The 24,504-nt window shown below is 38.8% G+C and overlaps 3 protein-coding genes across 9 annotated transcripts in view; 1 reads left to right on the top strand and 2 right to left on the bottom strand.

The window, feature by feature from the left end:
• Window positions 1-6,978, bottom strand: part of LOC129495411 (methyl-CpG-binding domain protein 5) — a 433,502-nt gene extending 426,524 nt beyond the window's left edge. For all 6 annotated transcript variants that reach the window (XM_055302889.1, XM_055302888.1, XM_055302892.1 and 3 more), the window contains exon 1: window positions 6,861-6,978. The gene's annotated coding sequence lies outside the window, so the exon portion shown is untranslated. The remainder of the gene's footprint in view (window positions 1-6,860) is intronic.
• The window catches only part of LOC129495413 (origin recognition complex subunit 4), an 85,270-nt gene continuing 67,558 nt past the window's right edge, over window positions 6,793-24,504 (top strand). The window contains exon 1 of one of the 2 annotated variants that reach the window (XM_055302898.1): window positions 6,793-6,918. The gene's annotated coding sequence lies outside the window, so the exon portion shown is untranslated. Of the gene's footprint in view, window positions 6,919-12,072; window positions 12,162-24,504 lie in introns of those variants that run through there. The other variant, XM_055302899.1, reaches the window with a different exon arrangement.
• Window positions 7,825-8,535, bottom strand: LOC129495419 (basic salivary proline-rich protein 1-like). The gene has a single exon (XM_055302903.1). The coding sequence runs from the start codon at window positions 8,533-8,535 to the stop codon at window positions 7,825-7,827; it is 711 nt and encodes a 236-aa protein (XP_055158878.1).

Raw genomic sequence — 24,504 nt, 5'->3', positions numbered from 1 at the left:
TTTCAACACTGCAAGGCGGGTGACTGATTTATATAAATCATTTTGGTCCTTTAAAACAATACGTTCTGATAAATTACTCAATGACACAGATTTAATTACAAGTTCTCTAAGAAAAGGTTATATAGGTCAACTGAAACAGGACTCAAATTAGAATTAGTCAACATACAACTCTGAATGAAGTATATGGTTTTCACCAGGTTTGACATCATCATGATTTTCTTCTCTATTACGTGCAGCTACGTTAGAAGACATAGCTTAATATACGTTAAGCCTGGTCTCAACATGTGTCTGAAAAATTATACTGAGTCATTCCAACTTCTGAAATCTTACATAATATTACAGAAATACATCAAACAGAAACAATGATGAGTTAGAAACTGTACTTTTAACTTTTATCTTTAGGTATTATCTTTGCCTATTAGGAATTACCTTTAGGTTATCTAAGGAAATTATTTGAGGCCATAGACTTATTCTATCCCACTGATTACTTATTCTGTAAAGCAATAAAACCAATTTGTTATAAAATTTCCTTTCTGAAATATAATAAATTTCAGAGAATAGTTCTCAGCATTTAAAAATATATCCAAATTCTATGGGTCATAATGCATTGGCATAATTATTTATAGAACAATAGTCAATTCATGCATATAGGATGAAAGTATATTTACTTAGGATGCATATGAAAATTACTTAACAGAATTTTTAAAAATTACTCTTTTCTCCTAGAAGCGAAGGATGTGAAAGTAAATCTGGTTAGCTGGGACAAAACCTATTTTAATTCAGTAGTTGCTTTAAAGAACAACTATATAATAATCTAAACATCTAAGGAATCCAACAAGTTGTCCATTCTCATACTAAAAATATTTCTGACTTAAAGCAGTACTAAAAAGAATACATTAAACTTCATCCTAAAAAAAAATAAAATAAACTTCATCCTATATGTGTAATGTAGTAATTATGAAAATCTTGTAAGATACAGGGTCCAGGGATCCCTGGGTGGCGCAGCGGTTTGGCGCCTGCCTTTGGCCCAGGGCGCGATCCTGGAGACCCGGGATCGAGTCCCACGTCGGGCTCCCGGTGCATGGAGCCTGCTTCTCCCTCTGCCTGTGTCTCTGCCTCTCTCTCTCTCTCTGTGACTATCATAAATAAAGTTAAAAAAAAAAATTTAAAAAAAAAATTTAAAAAAAGATGCAGGGTCCAGAAGACTATACACACACACACACACACACACACACACACACACACACTCTCAACCACCAGGCAATATATGTTCCCTCTGTGTAGAGGTTTTCCATTACAACATTTACATTAAAAGGTTTACAGTAAATATTCATTAGGTCACAAATTGTTAGAACCTTCAAACTTCACCTAACAAAATGGTAAGTGTAACCCACCCAAGAGAGAGGAAGCTCAATATGTAGAAAGCCTAAATGTAATGTTTGCCATACAAAGAGAAAACTGACTTTATGTATACAGCTGGCCCCTGAACAATGAGCGCTGACCTCTGTACAGTTGAAAATCTCATGTAACGTCTGACTCCCCTAAAACTTCACTACTAAAAGCCTACCGTTGACCTTCTAGAAGTCTTACCTATAACATAAACAGTCAATCAACACATATTTTGTATGCTGCATGTATTAGATATTGAATTCTTAGAATAAAGCTAGAGGAAAGAAAGTTTAGAAAATCATAAGGCAGAAAAAATATATACTTATAGTACTATAAAAATTCTGCATATAAGTGGACCCGCAGTTCAAACCTGTGTTGTTCAAGGGTAACGTGTATTTTATTTCAAGTTGCACACTAGTCTGCATTTATGTTCCTTATAAAAAACTGGGTTTATTTATTGTTTTTCTGTCCTTGTAAACTTTAAGAAATTGTTCATCACTCTATCAATAAGCTACTGGGGCCATGATTTTACTAATGTTTACCAAAGTGCTTACTGACTGATAAAAACTATTGTGGCTGTGTTTTAAAGTGTTATGAATTTACTGTGATTAAGTGTTTTGCTGCTGTATGTAAAATGTGATTTTGTCAGTAATAGGTTTCCCCATTTGCAAAGTGGGAACAATGTTCAAAGTTCACAGGATCAGTGTATTGATATATTTAACACAGTGTTAGACACCTAAAATAAATGGTAACTATGTTTATTACTAAAATAAAAAGTTAAGAATGAATTTGAAAGAGAACAGAATTGACCTTCAGAAATCCGTTTAACTTCACAAAATACTGTATCAGCAAGGGAGTCCCTCCTTTCAAACTGAATCAGTATTATTCTAAAAAGTACAGTTTAAGGGGACAAAGATAATCCAGGAAATTTCTCCCTAATTACATATGAATGCCATGATAGGAACCAAGATAGTATTCTTTGGTTTTGAAACATTCATTAACTAAGAAACTTTCAAATCATTTTATTGAAGTTGTATCACATAATGAAGATTAAAAATTTGAACTAACCAATTTAGAGCTAGAACTAGAAAGCTTCTAATGAGGATCTTGGAGGAATTTATCTCGTGCACATTGAAAATTCCAAAACTCCTAAATAGGATATATTGTAATTATCCCATGATAATTATACTGTTAGATTAAACTATAGAAATTAAACGATCAAAATGATAATATGCCATGTCTTCCAATGAACCATGAAAGATAACATGTTATGTGAAATGTAAAAAGAAAAGTTACTTCTGAGAAAAAAAGAAAAGTTTAAGTTTGGAGAGTTTGGGTTTTGTTTTTGCAGGGGAATAATTTAATGAGATACTTCAATGAACAATGATGATAATCTTCAAATAAAAGTATTTATCAATAAAATACTAGCAATGATAGCCACATACACTAATTTTACGGTCTAAAATTAATGAGTTATACACAGAATAGAAATCCCCAGAATACAGTATTAACTGGAAAATTTTTCTTTATATTTTTCTATTTTAATAAAATACAGCAAAATCCTTCTTAAACATGCATTTTTTTTCCACCTAACAATATCCATTTAGTTGATATAAAATTTATTTAGGAAGAAACATCAAAATAAAGTCATGACCAATATACTTGTGGCATACAATTAAAGTATCTCTTCACATTAAACTGTAGGGACCATCCTTGTTTCTCAGATGCCTAGCACCGTGCCTGACAGACAGTAGATGCTCAATAGATGTTTAACGAATACCTAAATACAATCTGTTTTGCACATACATTCAAAATCCAGACAAGTTTGCAAAGGTACATAAGTTGGACATAGGCTTTCTGGCTGACTTCATGGGGTCCCAGTGATGACTAGGAGTAAATCTTCACATCCATAGAACACTGGAAAGTTGATAAGTGTCTGGGTAAGGACCAAAAAAACAAAGTCAGGGAAACATGTCACCTAAGTAACAGTTGCTTTATAGAGCTGGTAAAAGTGGCCTAATCATTCCAATAACCTATTGCACTAGTCAATCAATGAAATGAGATTTAAGTTTATCTTGAACATCTGCTAGTATATCTTTAATTGGAATTTTTTTGAAATCGCTTATTAAAAATAAATTACTTTTGTTGAATTGCATCCTGGACAAGGATTTGAGAGAATATGTTTTTACTTTCTATGAGCACTGTGTTGTTAGCAGGATTTAATTTGGCTAAGAGAAAAAGTGAGTGCTACAGCAAAAATAAATGTAAAAATTCATGGTAGTGGAGAAGTCATAGCAAGGGGGAGAGGAAAGGAAAAAGGAAGAAAGGAATCCCACATATGGGAGCAAGGAAATTCAAATATGCCTAATTCTATCGTCATTGACGACCAACAATCAGTAGGGCCTACTGTGCACCGGACGCTGTGCTGTAAGGGATATAAAATGTTAAGCCAAAAAATCCTTAGTCTTTAGTGGTTCACAGAGCAAGACTAACAGGTAAACATTTATAATACAATATGCCTCATTCTTACATGTGGGTCTTTCATCCAAGAGCAAGAAGCATATTTACTGATGAATTAGAAGTGCAGAGAAAAAATAAGCATCAGGGGAAGCTGAAATAATTCTCAAAATAGTAAATATCCAGAATGAGAGAGATCAGTACCTTTTAAATCAACAACAAATAACTGAATTATAAATAGACAAAATTTTGGCTTAAAGCTATTCACCTAAATATTCTTAGAATATTATGCCTCCACATAAAATCTGTAAGTGCTATACGCAAAATTGTGAATGACAGTTTCATTTCTGAGCAAAGAAAATGAGGTAGTGTAGCGTAGTGAATATTAAGAGACCTAAGTTGTCTGGTCCATGCATAGTCTGCCCACTTAGAGGCCTTGGAACCTAGGCAAGTTCCTCAAGCTCTCCGAGCTTCAGCGATTTGGAAAATAAAGAGCTGGATAAAGCGACCTCCAAGATATCACTTAGATGAAAATTGCAATCCCAAAGTTTCTTAATATTCAAAAAATAAGCCATAATAAAAAAGGTTTCTAAATATAAATCATTTTCCACCTTAGAGGAAGCCTAAAATTCTCAAGCCATACAGGGTTACCCTAGGAGTGGTGGGATAAAGAAGTGTTTTCCAAAGAAAAGCAGACATAAATTAAATAAAGGTATTATACTCAAGACTGTAAATTTTTACTCAGCTGCCGATGGGGCAACTACCATCCAATTATCTACACAATTCGCTTTACTTAAAATTGATTTCTTCACTAAGTTCTACTTTCTCCCTCTTACGTTAAGGTTGCTGAGGAATTAGGGTGAGGACGAGGAATCCTAGGTGGACCTGGAAGAGTAGTATTGATGTTGGGAGAAGAACTTGAACTTGACATAGATTTCTGCTGAAGTGCACCATTACACCTCAGAGAAAGGTAAGAAACTGTTCAAATTTATAACAGAAAGGAGGGAAATAAGACCATATTGTTTACTGCTACACAGCTCTGTCCCCGTGTCTCAATGTCTACTTTTGCACACACGTTAATGAGAATTATGCAGAACAAGTTTCTACATTTGCAGTTCATTTTTGCCACTAAAATAGAAGCGATAGATATTACGTTTGGGCTTCACCATCAAGAAAATAAAAAAAAAAAAATCGAAACTATTACCATGCTGTTATAATATGTACGTCAAACACCCGTCTAGATTTATTTTTCTTCGATCCTTTCTATTTGATCAAATTGCTGTTTTCATATTACCAGTCTGATCATAAAATTGCTGCTTTACAGGAGAATATTTTTTGCTGACATAAATTATGGGATCAGAGATACCAATGCAGTTACAAAAAAGGGTGTGTGTGTGTGTGTGAGAGAGAAAGACAGAGAGAGTGTGTGTGTATATGAATGTGTGCATCCATCTTCAAGGAAAGGATAAAGAAATGTTATGTAGGAGACAAAATGCCACTTTCCAATGTAAGCCCTAGTAAAAGGCCTACCTTGGAAACATACTTTCTAGCATCTGTGAGACAAAAAATGCAGCACTGAATTTGAAAGCCACAGTGATTTGTAGGAAGACTCTTCTCCTACAGACCTAAACCTGGGTTTATCTTTCAATTCATGTCCAACGAGAATGAATATCCTAACTAGGACTTCGCGACTGGACTCCTGAAGATGCATTTTAGAGGTCTGTCTCCTTTCCCATGCACTGAGCAATCTGGTTCAGTACCCCAGGAGATGAAAAACTCCTCTCCATTTACAACACTAAATAAATAATTCAGTTAAAACTGAAAGTGGTACCAATCCAGCAAACTATTGATGGAGAGGTCTGGCCTTCCATGAAGCCAGAGCAACGTAAAGTTTTCAATGGGGATTACTTGTTCAGACAAGTTACAAAGATCAGAAAAATACCCAGATTAATTAGGAAGCAGTTAATAGTCTTGTGTTATGGAAAATAAATCATCAGGAACGTATGCAGGGGAGAGACAATACCGGTGGCATTCGAACTTTGAGCATTTTAAGCTTTGAACTTTACATGCTGGTCTATGGAATGAGCATTTCACCAGGAAAAAAAAAAAAAAAAGCAGTCATACAATCAACACCTAACCAAAGGCCTCTATCAACTAAAGATGTGAAATCTTCCATGCAAGTCAGACACAACAACAACAACAAAAAAAAAAAAAAAAAGGAAAGAAAAAGAGAAGCAAAGCCAGAAAGCAAAAACCAAGTCTGTTCCTACACAACAACAACAAAAAAAAAAAAAAAAAAGGAAGGGAAAGAAAGAGAAGCAGACCCAGAAAGCAAAAACCAAGTCTGTTCCAACACAACAACAACAACAACAACAAAAAAAAAAAAAAGGAAAGAAAAAGAGAAGCAAAGCCAGAAAGCAAAAACCAAGTCTGTTCCAACACAGAAGTCAATTTCCAAATCACATACAGAATCCCCCCAAAAAAGGGGGGAGGATTAAAAAAAAAAACAAACACCACTCAGGTCTACAAATGGATAAGCAGTTCCGACACATCCCAGATCAGATCCCCACAAATGCAGTGGAGCTTTTCCTGGGCGGGGGGTGGGGGGGGGTGGGGGGGGAGGAGGAATTTAAAAAAAAAAAAAAAAGCTCTCCAAATGAATTTTTTCAAGTGACATCTACAAAGTGTGCCTCTTTCTGCCTCTCTCCCTGGCGCCTCATTGGAGGAAGGAGGGGGTTGTTTTCCTACGCTGCCCCCCCCCCCGGGGGGAGCAAAGACACAATCAAGATGTGAGCCGGAGGGGAGAAGCCACTTTTGACAACAGCAAATAAAAATAAAAGTGGCGCGGTCCGGTGACAGGCCGGCGCCCCGCTCGCACACCCCTCCCCGCGCCCCCCCAGCACCACCCCCTCCTCGCCGCGAGCTCCACTGCGTATGTGGTTCGCGGCTCCCGCCGCCCCGGAGTTCAAGTCGGAGCCGGGGGACGGCGGCGGGGCCCCCGCGGACGCACTTACCTTTCCGGCCCCCCACTTTTGAGCGCCTTCCCCGGAGCCGCGGAGGATGACACAAAGGGTAATAAAGGGGGGGCGGCGGCGGCGGCGGCGGCGGCGGCGGCGAGCCGGGGAAGCGGCGGCTCCGGGCGCGGGCAGGGAGATGTCTCCAGCCAGGGCCCGGCGGCGGCGGCGCGGCGGCGGCGGCGGCGGCGGCGGCGGCGGCGGCGGCGGGCGAGGGGCTGTGCTGCCGGGAGGCTTCTGCTTCTTTCTCTCCCCTCTCGCGGCCGGAGAGGAGGAGGGTGGAGGGGGCTCGGGAGGGAGGCTGGCGGAGGGGTGAGGGGGTAGGAGTCGTGGATGGGGGTTTGCGAAGAAGAAGAAACTCCTTCTTCCCCTCCTCTCTTCGGGCTCAATCCCCCTCTCGGGGCTCGGGGCTGGAGGGTGGGGGAAGGAACTCGGGCGCCTCCCCCCCACCCCCCTCGATTCAAGGTTGAAGCGGGGCAGAATTAGTGTCCTGTCCCTTTAAAAATAGAAATAAAAGGTGCCCCCCCTCTGCCACTGCCTCTCTCTTCATCATCAGCTGCTGCTGCTGCTGGGGTCTCTCTGCCGGGGGGGGGAGGGGGGGTTCGGGTAGAAGAGACGGGAGGCGCCCACTGCGCATGTCCCTCCCTGACGGGAGGCTTGGTTGGTGGACGGCAGGAGGAGGGGGAGGGGAGGAAATGAGACGGTCTCCCAGCAGCCTCCGAGGCGCGGGCGACCCGGAAGACGTTGTAGCGGGGGGTAGAGGGGCGGGGGCGGGGAGTAGGAGGAAGTTGCTACTCTTTAACTCTCCTCCCCCCCCTCTCCCGGCTCCCCGCTCCCGGCTTCACGCCCCCTCCTCTCTCCTAAGGGAAAGCGGAGGAGCGGAAGTGGGCGGGCACAGAGAGGAGGGAGGGAGACTGAGAGACAGAGAGAGAGAGAAAGAGAGAGAGAGAGACACGCGAGCGGGTCACGTGCCCCGGCGGGAGACGCGCTGCGTGCGCCGGGCATGCCGGGAGTGGTGGTGTCCCGTTGGCAGCGGCAGGTGGAGCTGAGGCGACTGCGCGGCGCGCGGCGGCTGCGGCGCGGTTCTCGTGCTCGCCGGAGTCCTCCACCGCCCTCCCTCCCCCTCCCCCCCCCGGTAAGGGCAGGCTTTTCCCGGGAGAGGCCCCGGCGCGGCGGGCTGGCCGCCAAACGGAGGCCGGGGTCTCGCCCGCGGCGAAAGGGCGACTCGAAAGGGATGAGGACGGATGGTGGCGGAGGCTGGGAGCGCGGGAGGCGGGCAGGCTTGTGTAGGCCGGGCAGGCCCGCGCCGGGGGCCGGCCTCGCCGCGGGGCTGCCGCGGGATCCCCCGGCCTGCACGGCTTCCCCGCGACGCCGGGTCGCCGGCGGGTCCTCCGCTCTGCCCCGAGGCGGGGGGAACCTCGGCGGTCCTGCGGCGGGACGCGGCTGGGGGCTGCGGCCTCCGCGGGCGGTCCTGTTGGCTGCCGCTTCCGCTCAGCGCGGCGGGGGGCATCCTGGAGGCCTCCGGGGAGCATCCTGGGTGCATCGTGGGGGCGCCCGTGGTGCATCCTGGGGGCATCCTGGAGGCATCCGAGGAGCATCCTGGGGGCTCCCGGGGTGCATCCTGGGGGCATCCTGGAGGCATCCTGCGGGTGCCCGGGGTGCATCCTGGAGGCATCCTGCGGGTGCCCGGGGTGCATCCTGGAGGCATCCGGGGGGCATCTTGGGGGCGCCTGGGGAGCATCCTGGGGGCATCCTGCCAACTCGGGCCTTAGCTGCACCACCCGCGCTGCGCGCCTCGCCGCCCTGCCTGGAGCCCCGCAGTGGGTTTGGGGAGGGGGTGAGCCGGGGGATTCCCCCTCCCGCGTCTTGGCGTTGCCGCAGCCACACGACGCCAGTGCTCATTTTCGGAAGGGGATTTGGGGTTGTGTCGTCTCTGTGCTGTCAGAGTTGGTAAAGGACAAGAAAATTTTCCTTTTCCTGTTGTAAGGGATATTTCGTTAAGTTTCTTTGGTTACCTGTCTCGGCTTTAGAGGCTCGGGTTTCTCAATTAAATGCCACTTTTTTTTTTCCCCTCGTATGATAGTAATTGCAACTCTTAAGGAATTCATGAACTCACATTAGTTAGTAAGGCTTTTTTAAGTAAATATCTCTGTTTCTTTTCCCATATTCATCGCGTACAATCCTAACTAGGAGCGTTGGAATCTTTAATCTTCTGTAAAAGTGCTTTGAGAGGCTATCACCCTTTATGGTTTCTTTTAAGACCAGGGAATCCAGGGGGGTACAGTGGTTAGCGCCGCCTTCAGCCCGGGCGTGACTCCAGGGTTCCGGGATCGAGTCCCCCCGTCGGGCTCCCTGCATGGGGCCTGCTTCTCCCTCTTCCTTGTGTCTCTGCCTCTCTGGGTCTCTCATGGATGAATAAATAAAATCTTTAAAAAGAGAGAGAGAGAGACACCAGTACTCTAGAGTGCTCCGTGTTTGTCGTGTTGATTTGTAATAGTTGATTCTGTAAGGGGTCCTTTAGGATACACTGTCAAAGTTGCTACTTTTCCACATTTTACTTCTGTTTTGGCAGTAGACCTATCCACAGACACTCCACTGCCTTACGACTTCCTCTGTGGATAGAGTAGTCTTGTCAAACGGAATGAAAACTACACTCCTGTGCCTTAAAATTTCGTTTATATTGCAACTAAACATTTACCACTTTATAAAAGAAAAAAGTTCGAACAAGGCAATTCAAGTGCCCTAGGTAAACAAATTTAGATTCTTTTTTAATGTTAAAATACGAAATATGCAAAAAAGTGCACAAATCCTAGGTATGCAATGTAGTGAATAATCACCTAGTGAACAGCCTGGTGATCTCCAACCAAAGTCAAAAACCAGAACATCGTTGGCGCTGGAGACCTACCTACTCCTCCCCCATCCATTCCTGCTGCCCCACTTCCGGAGCGCCACAGTGAAGTAATTTTTAGGGTAATTATTTCCTGTTTTTAAGTATTTTGTTAACCACCAAGGTTGGCTTTCCTACACGATGTAGATGAATTTTGCCTGTTTTTCACCTATATTAAAACAGTTGCACATTATGTATTCTCGTTTCACCAGTATTTAACCCTGTTAGTAGATTTTAGCTGTTGTGTGTATTTTTTTCATTTTTGTAATGTCTATGGTTAAGTGTGGTGTAGAAAGTCTTGTTATGAATAAACCAGTTAATTTAGCCTGATATTAATGGACATTCGGGTTGTGTCCTGTTTTTAGCAATCAGAAACAATGATGCTGTGAATGTTTTTATGATGGTATTTTTATGCACATAGCATGCATTTTTTGCCGAGCATAGCTTATGCCAAACGTTTATAAAATAGATATATCAATTTATACTCCCACCAACAATATATGATACATCCCTTTTTTTCCTACATTCTCACCAACAGTTGATATTTTTCATTTTTGCCAACATGATGCATGTGGCTTTCTGTTATTGTTTTAATTTACAGTGCTCTGGTTATTAATGACTTTGAGCCTTTTGTGAAACATTTTTTGGCTATTTTGATTTCTTCTTTGAATTGTCTTTTCCTTTTCACAATATTTCTATTGGGTTTTCTTTGTTTTACTTAAAGATTTGACCAGCGTGGCAAATATTTTCTCTATGCTTGGAGCACTTCTCGCTCCCTGAATGGTTTTATCTTCATTTCATTCTTTACTGGTTTATGTGCTATTAATATTTTAAAACTGTGACTTTAACTCAAAGTAAGAGGTTCTATAGTTGTGCTACCCCAATGCCTTAGCCCGCTTATGGCTGGCGTGGTCCACTTGAAATGTGGCTAGTGTTGCTGAGGAACTGAATTTTTAGTTTTATGTAGTGTTAATTTAAACTTGAAAATTGATACTTTTGATTCAGTTATTGAAAAACCCTTAAGTATGTTTGGAACAACTTGGGCTCGTAAATGTACTTTCTTGACTGGGAACTTGATAAAAATAAGGTCAAGTATTTCTGGTGTCAATTTAGCATCTGAATTGTCATATTCTGTAATTATCAAATACCAGATTTCTAAGACTTAGTATGAAAACACTGTAAAATAATTCAGCCTTTTATTATGATCGCATGCTGAAATTACAATAAGTGAATTTACTTTGTTTTACCTTTTTTAATGTAGGTACTAGAGAATTTTAAATTATATATATAAGCGCTATTTGTATTTCACTTGGACAGTACTGTTCTTACCATCAGTGTTTAGGTTACATATTCCTATATTTCTGTTACTTTCAGTTTTCATTAGTTGTTGCATCTCTGAATTTTCTTTGAAGATCTTTTTCGTTTTGCTTTTAATACACTACTTAGAGTATTTTTAATACAAATGTGCTGACAGCCAATTATCTTAATTTTTTGCTTCCCTTATAGTGTCTTGTTTCATCTTCAATCTTGAAGAATGTTTTGGGTCTTTTAAATTGTAGATTGTGGTTATTCTTCAGAATCTTGAAGAAAATGTTCCACTGTAGGCTTATTTGTTTATTTATTTATTTATTGGCTTCCATTACTGATTTTGAGCAGTCAGCTGTTGATCTAATACGTGCTTTGAAAGAAGTCTGTAAAAAAATGTTTTCTTTGTCTTAAGTTTCTGCTATTTCTTTATGATGTTTGTATAGAATTCTCTTTTACCTGTTTTGTGTTCATTGAGATACTTGAATCTCTGGATCAGTGTCTTTTTAAGAAGTAAATCATTTAAATTCTTAGTGTTTCAGCTACTAGCTAAATATTACAGCTGTGTCTTTTTTTGGCACAGTATTTGTAATTTCTTTTTGACCGATAATTTCAGTTTCTAATTTTTTAAGGGTCTATTTCTGCTGGTTCATGATTTTTTTCTTCTGTGCCTGTGTGCTAGTTGTTGGATTTGAAAAATTATGGAAATATATAAGTCTTAGGATAACAGTATCTTTTTTTAAGAAGACGTGCTTCCCTAGGAAAGATGAGTAGGCAGGCGTGCCACCAGTCCCAAGTCACTTAGATGATGTGCAAGACTTCAGATTACTTCTGTTGTATACGTGACAATAAGCAGGGCTTTAGGTGTTGAGTCCTTATGAGTTCTTTTGTACATCTAGTTCTCCCCAATCCTGGGAATGTTGCTCTTAGGATCTCAACTTAATTTGGGTGATGATGTGTTTGCATCCCACATTTGGTGGGTCCTGTGCTTTGATTTTTTTTTTTTTTTTTTCTTGTAGCCCTGCAAAGCAACCAGGAATTCAGCCTGCCTTCTGTTTTCTCAGCCTTATTTTCTGGATGGGTAAAAAGCCTCAGGAAGAAGTGACTGAGTAAGGGTTTTTGCGTCTCCCCCCACCCCCACCCTCCCACCCCCGGTTTACTTTGTAGATTTTGGCATGTGATTTCATACTGCTTTATTATTTTATTATTTGATTTCTATTGTGAAGTTTTTTTGTTGGTTTCAGCAGGATCATTCTGATCTGCCCTTACCATGAGTAGAAACATTATCCTCTTTTTTTCTTTATTAATTTTTGAGATTTGATTTCAAGATCTTTCTACTTCCAACCAAACTCGTGTATTTTATCCTAAGTCATACATTAGTTTACAGTTTTTAAGTCATACATGCCTCTTTTTTTTGAAGATTTGTATTTATTTATTTATTTATTTATTTATTATTAGATTATTTATTTATTCATGAGAATGACACACAGAGAGAGAGAGAGGCAGAGACACAGGCAGAGAGAGAGGCAGGCTCCAGGCAGAGAGCCCGATGTGGGACTTGATCTTGGGTCTCCAGGATCTGGCCCTGGACTGAAGGCGGCGCTAAACCGCTGAGCCACCGGTGCTGCCCTGGATTTATTTATTTTAGAGAGAACTCAGGCATGCAAGTGGGGGAGGAGCAGAGAGGGAGAGAACGAGAAACTCCAGCAGACTGCCTACAGTGTGGGGATCCCTGCCTGTACAGAGCTCTTTCTCACAACCCTGAGATCCTGACTTGAGCTGAAATCAAGAGTCATATCCTTAACTGAGCCATCCAGGCATCACTCACTTGGGTGAGTTAAAATTTAGAAAATAGTTTCAAGCAGTTTTTGAGTTAATGATTTAAAAGAACACGTTCTTGAAGTAGTAACTACTTGTACATGGCTTGTTAAAAACAGATTACATTTATTTATCTCAAGTTTAATTCTCCAGAATGTGGCTCACTAGAGTTGCACCACAGTGGACCGAAATGGTTGTGCCTTTATCCCCACACCTTGTTAAGCCTCGGGAAGTGTATGATGTTGGACAAGGTGGATGTTAAAGCTCCCATTTCCCCATCTTTAGGGGCAAACACCTTTTAAACTTTTTTGCGGGGTTCTTGTGGTATTTCTATTTCCAAATAACATGTGCTACCACTTGATTTTTCCATTTTAGGCATTATCTGTTGACTTCCTGTCTTGATTATTTAAATTGAGGTTTTTCCAAACCCTCCTCCATCATTCCAGTGACACCTTACTTTTTGGTTGATAATCATTCTATGTCTGTATACTTTCTCAATGTTTATCAGTAATTCAGTCCCAAAAGATCTACTCGTTGTTAGCATATCCTCTCCATAGGGTTTTAAATATTTTTTTAATTTTTTTTATTTATTTATGATAGTCACACAGTGAGAGAGAGAGAGAGGCAGAGACACAGGCAGAGGGAGAAGCAGGCTCCATGCACCGGGAGCCCGACGTGGGATTTGATCCCTGGTCTCCAGGATCGCGCCCTGGGCCAAAGGCAAGCCCCAAACCGCTGCGCCACCCAGGGATCCCCTCCATAGGGTTTTAAATCAGTTTAACCATCATTGAGTAATTTCTTCTAGAACATTCTGGTCTTCCGTTTAGACTGGCTGCTTGATATGGTCACCCCTCATGCAACCTCTCTCCATCCTGTGATGGATCCTCTCCTGTATTCCATGTAATTCCTTGTCTTGTGTTAAATCTTGCATATCTGAATTTTCTTTGGGGATCTTTTTTTCTTTTGAGGGTATGGTTTAGAATTTCTTTAATGTCCGTTATCATCATTAAGGATTAATAGTTACCCACTGAGGTTAATGGTTATCCTCATTTTGTTTGCTCAGAGTCTCCAGTAGCTGAGAGGCAAATGTTTTGAGGTGTTGGGTATCTCTAAATGTCTTTAGATTATTCTAACTTATTTGAGTGTAGGATTCCAAGTTGGAAATGTTTTTTCTCCAGAATTGCGAGCGAATTTTTAGTGTTTGATATAAAATCTGATGCTATTCTTATTTTCAACACTTTGCATTTCATTTTTTTCTTCTCAGTGGAAGCTTCCACACCCTATTTGTTTGAAGCTTATAGAAGGTTCTCTTTAGGATATCTTGTGTTCTGAATTGTCACAGTGGGACAGCCTGGGTGGCTCAGCAGTTTAGCGCCGCCTTCAGCTTAGGGCGTGATCCTGGGAACCTGGGATTGAGTCCCACGTAAGTCCCACGTCGGGCTCCCCGCATGGACCCTGCTTCTCCCTCTGTGTCTCTGCGTGTGTGTGTGTGTGTGTGTCTCATGAATAAATAAACCTTTAAAAAAAAAGTAATAGTGATGTGAGTTATAAGTCTATAGGTATCCACTTTGCTGTACATTTCATGGGTTCTTTCTGGCAACTTCTATTCCTTAGTTCTGAGAAAGTTTCTGATACTTTTACTCTAATTTCCTTGTCTGTGGTTTTGGTTCTGAAATTGCAATTAGATACTATATTCTTAGGTGTATTTCTCTTGCCATTCTTTTGCTTTAAGTTTCTTGGACACTTTCTGGATTTTTTTTTTTTTTTTTTTTTTTTTTTTTTACTTTCTGGATTTAAAAAAAAACATTTAAGATTTTAATTTCTATTGTTATATTTTTAATTTCCAGTACCTCTTTTGATCTCTACATTTTTAAAATGGCATCCTGATACTTTTTCTCTTCATGTATTAAAGTTACGTTTTGAAGTTTATTTCACCCTGCTTACTCTGTTTTCTCTAAGTTATCCTTTCTGTTAGGATGTTTTAAAGGCTTTCATCTTAGAGGCTTTTCTCAGCTATCTTGTGATCCTTGATTGTGTGTTCAAATTTATGTGAAGGGCATTAAGAAGCTATTTCATGCTCTGTGAATTTGGCGGAGGCTTGCTAGATATTACTAGATCTCCCTGTGGAAAGATTTAGTTGGAGCATATTTGGTTTGGGGAACCCCGATATCTGCTGTTTTGTGTGTTATTTCGAAGCCTTTTCTCTTAGGCTAGTAAGAGCCCAATGAGAAGAATTTTCCAATTTTTTGCCTCTAAGTCAGTGATTCTCTGCTGTGATACTGTGACCCCCAGGAGACATTTGGCAATGTCCAGAGACGTGTGATTATTAAGGGTGAATTGCTATTGAAAACTGGTGGATAGAAGCTGCAGGTGCTGTTGAACATCCTATAATGCATAAGACAGCCACCCACAACAGAGAAGTAATTCAAAATGTCATTAGTACCTATTATGAGAAACCTTGCTCACAGCATAAGCCTGATTTCCAGTGCTTTGAGAACCAGGTGAAAACAGCACAAGAATCACAACATTTGGTTTTATGTTTAAAGATTTTATTTATTTATTCATTTAAGTGATAGAACGACCTGGGGAGGCAGGCAGGGGGAAAGGAACCAGCAGACTCTGCATGCCGAGCCCGGTCCCACAACCCTGAGATCATGACCTGAGCCAAAATCCAGACTTGGTTGCTTAACCAACGGAGTCACCCAGGTGCCCCTGATTTTTTTTTTTTTTTTTTTTTTATGATACCCTCATCTTCTGCTGTGCCTGGTATTCCTCAATGTAGAGTTCTTATTTGTTACTCTATAGAGCCTTCTGATTGAGTGGGATAGAGGAGTCCATTTAACTACTTTAGTGCTGCAATTTTTTGAAGTTGAATTCTAGCCCAAATTAAAATACTGGTTATTTTTTTTTTTTAAGATTTTATTTATTTATTCAGGAGAGACTCAGAGAGAGAGAGAGAGGCAGAGACACAGGCAGAGGGAGAAGCAGGCTCCATGCAGGGAGCCCTATGTGGACTTGATCCTGGGTCTCCAGGACCACACCCTGGGCTGATGGCGTCGCTAGACCGCTGAGCCACCGGGGCTGCCCAAAATAATGGTCATTAAGTGACCTTGTTATGTGTTTACCCTATTTGAACAGGATTGCCCAATGAGACTACATTTTACAAAATGCTTTAATAGGAAAGTGAGATATTAGATGACCATTATAAATTACGAGGTAGATTAAATCTGGAATTGACAGTTTTTCCCCTTCTTCTATTTCAGTTTATTCCCTCCCCTCTTTATTAAAGATTTACTTACTCAACAGAGAGCGCCAGAGAGCACAAGCAAGGGCTTGTGTGGTACTTGGAGTGGTAGAGGGAGAGAGAGAGAAGCAGGCTCCCCCGCCAATCAGGGAGCCCGGATGGGAGGCTCAATCCCAGGACCCCTGGGATCATGACCTCAGCTGAAGGTAGATACTTAACCAACTGAGCCACCCAGGTGTCCTTATTCCCTCAGTTCACTCCAGATTCTTTTTGAGGTGCTTATCTTCAAAGAAGCATCTGCTGGGTTTGCTAGTTTTTCCTGATTTCTTTTTTCCTCTTAATATCACATTCTCCCAGTGTCCTTTCTCATCTCCAGTAAAAACATAATAAAATCTTAGATATACTGCTTCTTTGATTAATATAGCAATGAAATTACTATGATGGTTTGACCCAAAGATTGAGGTCAGATTTGACAAGATTAAAGGTCTAAGTATGTTAAGCTTTTCTTTCGGTGTGCACCCACATTTTCACTTTTTCCATATGCTTTCATCTTGCCGCCATTATAAGAGTATATATTTTTTTATATGGATGACCCAGAAATGTCAGCTTATGTTGTTTTCTTGAAAAAATCACTTCTAGGTTTGTGTATCTCTTAATTAACTTACTTTAAAATGAGTAAAAACCAAAAATATTTCCTATAAGCTGTATTGCAACTAATAGCCATTAGAGTTGAGTTCTGTTGTTTGAATCATATTCAGTGTGTTATATATAGCACCACTCTGATGCAATGTCTGGTGGGCATCATGTATTAAAAATTTATATTGAAATGAAATTCATATATGACATATGTTTAGAAGCTAAAATAAAATGTTTAGTGTTAGCATTGATAACTTTATGTAGTCAAATTACATATTATTTGATTTAAAGGTGCAGGATAATTGTTTTTGAAAATTATAAAAGGTAATATACATTCACTGTAAAAGTAATGAGACAAAATGAAAATAATAATAATACAGTATTATTCCTGTACCTGGAAATAATTCTAAGAAGTTGATACATGTAATTTTAGACCATTTTCTATAAATTTGCTATCAGAGCTGGATCATAAAGTTTTGTCCTGTACTTCTTTTAAGGGTTCTTTTTGAAAGAGAGGACAGTGTGTGCGCTTGCACAGGCAGGAGGAACAGAGGGAAAAGGAGAGAGAGAATCTTAAGCAGGCTCGATGCTCAGAACCTGATGCTGGGCTGCACCCTGAGATCATTACTTAAACCTAGATCAAGAGTCAGATGCTTGCTTAAAGGACTGAGCCATCCAGGCACCCATCCTGTACTTTTAAAAGGAATGATACATAACTAACATCTTTCCATTATACATTCTTACAAAGTATATCTGTGTTTATTTGCTTTGTATTGTAGAAATACCCTGCCAATCTCTGGGAACTATATTCCTAACTAGTGCCATGATCAGTGTTAACAAGAATGAATAAAATACAAGTATTTTTCTTATTTTCATATTGTAGTATGCTTACTTTTATATATGGATACTCTTCTGATTTCTGGTAAAAAAAAAGATGAATTAGTTTTAAAATAGCTAATATTTCATTTGAATTGCCATTATTGTTTTTGCAGACACACCACCTGTAGGGTCATACTCTGCCAAAGCTATATATTTTATTTTATACAGCTTTTCATCTTATAAGTTTCCTGTTTTACTAGCTTGAAACTGACTGCCTCTTGTGCTTATATTTCATTTTCACAAATCTTCCATTAAGTTTGTGTTCCCACCTGGGTTTTTCACAAATTGTCCTTAAAAAGAGGAGAGTTTTGAGGTCTGTTATTTTCCCATGTGTTTTGGGATCACCATAGTTAATGACCGGGAAAAGTTAAGATTGTGACTTTGATCCATCCTTGTCTTTTTGGATATTTTTTTTTAATTAATAGACTCATCATTTAGAGCAATTTGAGGGTTTACAGGAAAACTGACTAGTGAGTACAACAAATTCCCATATATTCCCACTGGCCTAGCTCCCCTACTGTTAACACCATTTGCCTTATTAGCATCTTGCCTAGAGTGATGTGTTTGTCACAATTGATGAACTAGTACTGATAAATTATTATTAAGGAAAATTCATAGTTTAGATTAAGATTTGTAATGTGTCATACGTAAGGGTTTTGACAAACGTACCATAATATCCATGGTGACAGTGTTACAGAAAATCATTTAAGTGCCCTAAAAGTCTCTTGTGCTCTACCATCCTCCCTTCTCTTGAACTCTTGGCAACCATGATCTTTTTGACTATCTCCATAGTTTGGCCTTTTCCATATAGTTGGAATGATACAATGTGTATCATTTTCAAATTGTCCTTTTCCCCTAGCAGTATGTATCTAACTTTCCTTGATGTCTTAAGCTAGCTTGATAAACCCATTTGTTTTTAGCACGAAATAAGATTTCATCTTATGGATGTACCACAGTTGTTGATCTGTTTACCTATTAAAGGATATCTTTGTTGCATCCATGTTTTGGCAATTTTTAATAAAATTGTTAGAAATAGTCTGGTGCAGGTTTTTGTGTGGACATAAGTCCTTGACTCATTGGGATAAATACCAAGGTGCATAATTGCCAGATTGGTGTGGTAAAAGCAGGTTTAATTTTGTAAACTGCCATAGTGTTTTCTAGAGTGGATGTACCATTTTACATGCTAGTCTGCAGTTTGTTTTTTTTATAAGATTTTATTTGAGAGAAAGAGGAGTGTGAGAGGGAGAGAGAATCTCAAGCAGACTCAACAATCAGTGCAGATCCCCTTATGGGGCTCATGAGCCAAAACCGAGAGTCAGATGCCTGACTGAGCCACCCAGGTACCCTGTGAATCAGAGTTCTTACTCTTTGTTCTTAGCAGCATTTTTGCCATCATTATGTGACTTTGGACATTCTAATACATGTAGACTGAAATGTCATGGTTTTAATATGCAATTCCCTAGGGATATATGAAACTGAGCATCTTTTCATATGTTTATTTACCACCTGTGTATTTTATTTGGTAAAGTGTTCAGATCTTTTGTTAATTTTTAAACCTTTTTTGTTTGTTTTTGAGTTTTAAGGCTCTTTGTATGCTTTGGATGCCAGTCTTTTATCATATATGTGTTTTGCAAATATTTTGTCTCAGTCTTTATTTTTGTTCTCTCAACAGTGTCTTCTGCAGAGCAAAAGCTGTTAATTTAAATAAAATTCAGTTTATCAATTCTTTTCTTTACTGAATTGTGCTATTGATGTTATATCTAAAAATTCATTGCCAGGGATGCCTGGGTGGCTCAGTCAGTTAAGCATCTGATTCAGGCTCAGGTCTTGATCTCAGGTTCATGAGTTCAAGCCCCACATTGGAGCCCAGTGTGGAGTCTGCTTTTTAAAACAAAAAACAAAAAACATATATATATATGGCAACTCCAGTGGTGCAGTGGTTTGGCGCCACCTGCAGCCCAGGGTGTGATCCTGGAGACCTGGGATCATGTCCCATGTCGGGCTGCCTTGCGTGGAGCCTGCTTCTCCCTCTGCCTGTGTCTCTGCCTCTCTCTTTCTCTCTCTCTCTCTGTCTCTCTCATGAATAAATAAATAAAATCTTAAAAAAAAAAAAAAAGCCAAACCCATAGTCACATAGGTTTTTTTATTGTATATTCCTTTTTATTTATTTATTTATTTTTTTGTGTATTCCTTTTTTATCTTGTTTATAGTCTGGAATAAGATTCTTAAAATTTTATTTAAATTCAATTTGCCAACATTAACATCCAGTGCTCATCTCATTGTGTGCCCTCAATGCCTATCACCCAGTTACCCTATCCCCCCACCCACTCTGTATTCCTTTTTAGAAGTTACACAGTTCTGCATTTAATGTATAGGTCTATGAGCCATTTAGAGTTAATTTTTATGAAAGGTTAATGTTCTCTGCCAACTAGTTTTTTGCCCGTATGTGTTCACTTGTTTTAGTACCATTAGACTTTGTTGAATTATCTTCTCTTCTTTGTCAGAAATATTTACATGTGTCTGTATCTGGCTTTCTATTCTGTTCCATTTATTTTTCTATTGTCATTGCCACACTATGCAGTTGACCCTTGAACAACCCAGGTTGCAACCCCCCGTACAGTTCAAAATGAGTGAATGACTCAAGTTCCCCCCAAACCTAACTACTAATAGTCTGCTGTTGACTAGAAGCCTTACCTATAACATAAGCAATTGGTAACATATTTTGTATGTTATATGTACTTATGCTGTAGTAAAGTAACCTAGAGCAAAGAAAATGTTACTAAGAAAATCATTAGGAAGAGAAAATACATTTACAGTACTGTACTGTATTTGTATATTTTAAAAAGCATGTAGAAATAGACCCAAGCAGTTCAAACTCTTGTTGTCCAGAGGTCATTTGTATATATTAGCCTAATTTTATAGTACGTCTTGTAGTGGGTAGTTTCTGACCTCAGACTTTGTTCTGTTGCAATATTGTGTGTTGTGTGTTTTTTCTTTCCATGTAAAATTTAAAATCAGTTTATCATATTCACAGAATAACTTTAGAATTTTGAGATTTCATTGAATCCTTAGATTAAGATCGGAAGAACTGGCACAATAACAATACTGAGTCTTCTTATGCATGTACATAGAATATGTTTATTTATTTAGGTCCTCTTTGATTTTTTTCATCAGAGTTTTATAGTTTTCCTTACATCCATCTTGTATGTTACTGGATTTATATGTGAGTATTCTGTGGGTGGTTTTTCTTTGGTACTAATAGAAATGATACTGTGTTTTTAATTTAAAATTCCAGTTCATTATTGGTGTATAGGAAAGCAGTTGACATTGGTATATTAACTTTGTGTCCTGCAACTTTGCTAGAGTAGTTTATTAATTCCAGTAGTTTGTCTGTGTATGTGTATTCTTTGGGATTTTCTACCTATCTGATCTTGTCATCTACAAATAGAGACCGTTTTAGTTCTTTGTCCCTATCTATACACCTTTTATTTCCTTTTCTTATTGCATTACTAAGGGTTCGAGTAATATTTGAATGCCAGTGGTGATCCTTATTCTTGATCTTAGTGGGAAAGCATGTAGTTTCTCACTATTAAAAGTGGTGTTAGCTGTAGATTTTTTTGTAGATGTTTTTTCCCTTCTATTTCTGGTGTTTTGGGGATTTTGATTTTTGGCTTTTTTGTTTTGTTTTGTTTTGTTTTTAAGAGATACAGCATGCAGGCATGCACAAGCATTGGGTGGGGGAGGGGCAGAGGAAAAAGGTAAGAGAATCCTTAGCAGGCTTCAGCATGGATAGAACCTGACACAGGACTCAACTTCATAACCCTGAGATCATGACAACTTAAATCAAGAGTTGGACACTTAACTGACTGAGCCACCCAGGTGCCCCAGTCCCTAGTATATTTTTAAATGGGTGGCAGATTTTATGAAATAAATGTTTTTTTCTGCATCTCTTGATAAAATCTTATTTTTGTGTCCTGTTGTTATGAATTACATCATTTGCTTTAGGAATGGTGAATGAGCCTTGCATACTTGGAATGAATCCCACTTAATTTTTTTTAATTTTTTTATTTTTATATACCGCGTGATTGAACTTGTTAATTTTTTTGAGAATTTTTGCATCTGTATTTATGAAAGATACTTTTGTATAGTTTCCCTTTTTTGTAATGTCATTGTCTGCTTTTCTTACTAGGGTAAAACTTACCTCATACAACGAATTAGAAAGTTTTCCTTTACCTTTATTTCTTGCAAGAGACTTGGTATCATTTGTAAAGAATTAATATCATTTCTTCCTTAAATGTTTGGTAGAGTTTATCAGTGGATCTATCTAGCCTTGATGATTTCTGTTTAATAAATAAAGGCTACTTATTAATACATGTAAATATATTCAGATTATCTGTTTTTTCTCGTATACTTGTTAGATGGTGTCTTTCAAAGAATTGGTTCTTTCATCAAGGTATCATATTTGTGGGCATAGAGTTCATAATTTTTATGATCAGCATTTTAATGTTCATAGAGTCAGTACTAATGGTCTTGCTTTCATTTCTGATAATCATCATTTATGTATTTTAAAATCTTTTGTTCTTAGGCTAGCAAGATGTTAATAAATTTTAAATATAAACTGAGCCAGTTATTTTGCTGATTTTCCTGATTGATTTCTATTCTAATTTGTATTATTTCTTTTGCAAAGTTTGTGTTGAATTTGTTTTTCTAGTTTTCTAAGGTAAAAACTTGGATTGATTTTTTTTTTAGGTTTTTTTTTTTTTTTCTTTTCTATGTGTTCAGTGCTATAAATTGTCCTCTTAAGGGCTGCTTTGCTGCATCCCTTATATTTGGTAAGTTCCATATGCATTTTCATTTTCCTTCTCAGTTTCTATTTTTCTTGATTTTTCACCTTTGGCCCATGTGTTATTTGGAAGTGTGTTGTGTGATCTCTGTGTTACGGGATTTTCTTGGTATCTTTCTATTATGAAGTAGAGCATTCCTTATATGATCTCTATTCTTTCAAATGTGAGGTGTATTTTGTGGCTCAAAATGTGGTCTTCATTGGTGAATGTGCTCTGTGAGCTTGACAAGAATGTGTTTTCTGTTCTTGTTGAATGCAATATTCTATAAATATAATTAGATCCATTTGACTGATGGTCGTGTCCAATTCAGGTATATCTTTCTTGATTTTCTGTAAATTACCAGTAGAGGAATATTGATGTTTCCAAGTATATGAGTGATTCATCAATTTCTTATAGCATTTTTATCATTTTTTTGCTTCATGTTTTTTGACGCTCTGCTAGACATGGATATGTAAGTATTGTTATATCTTATATGTAAGTATTGTTATATCTTATTGGGGAATTAATTCCTTTTTCATTATGTAATGTGTTTTATTCCTGATATGTCTGTCTGCTTTGAAATTGGTAGCAAAATTAGCTACTTCAACTTTCTTTTGATTAGCATATATCTTTATTTGTCTCTATACTTTGATTTGTTTCATTATATGTAAAGTAGGTTTCTTGGAGACAGCATATAATTGGGTCTTGTTTTTTTATGCAGTCTGACAATCTCTTTTTTCCTTGGTATATTTACTTAAACATTTAAGTCCTTGCTGATGTAGTTGGATTAACAGCTACCAGATATATTGCTGTTTTTCTGTTGTTACGATTGTCTTTTGTTTCTTTTTTTTCTCCATTCTTTTTCTGCCTTCTCTTGTTTTAATTGAGTATTTTACATAATTCAGGGTTTTTCTTTTTTTCTCTCAGGTTATAAATTCTACTTGTTTTTTACTTTCAGTGATTGTTTTAGAGTTTGCAGTGTACATGCATGAGCAATACAAACTCATTTTCAAAGAACACTATACCATTTAATGATTAGTACAGGCATCATGTAACAGGATATTCCTAATTCCTTATTTCTATTCCTTATAACATTTTTTTCTTATGTCTTTTCTGTACTGCTAACTATATCAGACCATTCTTTATTTTTTAGTATTTTTGATTTTTGGTATTTCCTTTTGATTCATTCTTAGAAATTCCATCTTTGCTTCCCTGTAATTGCAGGTTATGTGCTTTTTCCATTAGAGCCCTTAGTGTATTGGTCATAGTTGTTTTATACTCCTAGTCTGGTAATACTAAAATCTTTGTTAGATCTGAGCCTCATTCTGTGTCTTCAAGTTATGTCTTTCTTTCCTTTTAATATGCCTTGTAACATGTTGAAAGCCAGAAACGATGTACTGTGTATAAAGAACTGAGTGTACATAAGTCTTTAGTGTGAGGTTTTTGTGTTTATTCAGCTTAAAGGTAGGCTGTGTTTTATTGTTTGTTGTACTCATAGGTGTCAGAAGCTAAAATTTCTTTTGTGTTCTTTTATCTCCATCTTTTTTTTTTTTTTTTTTGGAATTCTCTAGAGAGTTCAAAAACAGGATGTGAGAGTTCTTTCACTTTTAAGTACTTTAGTACAGGAGCCCTATTTATATGGCAATAAAATGTTGGGGGTGGGGAAGCATTATATATTCTTATAATTAGGTCTTGGTTTTTTGTGTGTGAGTGTATGCCCTGTGCTGTGACCTTTACAGGTACTGCTTAACTTCCCCTCCATACAAACACACATTACCCCCTCTAAGTGAGTCAGGAAGGCAAGAAGGGGCTGGAGTTGGGTATTTCCCTTACCCAGGTCAGTTAGGCTCTGGTAAAATACCTTGCTTTGTGGGCAAGCCTTGTTAAACAAGGAGGACAGAATGTTCCTTCTCCAGATGTATTTCAGTATGACTGTTTTTTCCGTATCCCTGTTGAAATGAGGAAACTATTTTCTGATCCTTGCTGCAAACCTAGTAGGGTTCCTGGAGATAAAAACATGGAAAAATGTGGAGTCTTCTCTAAGATTCAGCC

This window comes from Nyctereutes procyonoides, unplaced genomic scaffold, assembly GCF_905146905.1.
Source record: "Nyctereutes procyonoides isolate TBG_1078 unplaced genomic scaffold, NYPRO_anot_genome, whole genome shotgun sequence".
NCBI classification, from domain to species: Eukaryota; Metazoa; Chordata; class Mammalia; order Carnivora; family Canidae; genus Nyctereutes; species Nyctereutes procyonoides.
This window is presented reverse-complemented; position numbering and strand designations above follow the sequence as displayed.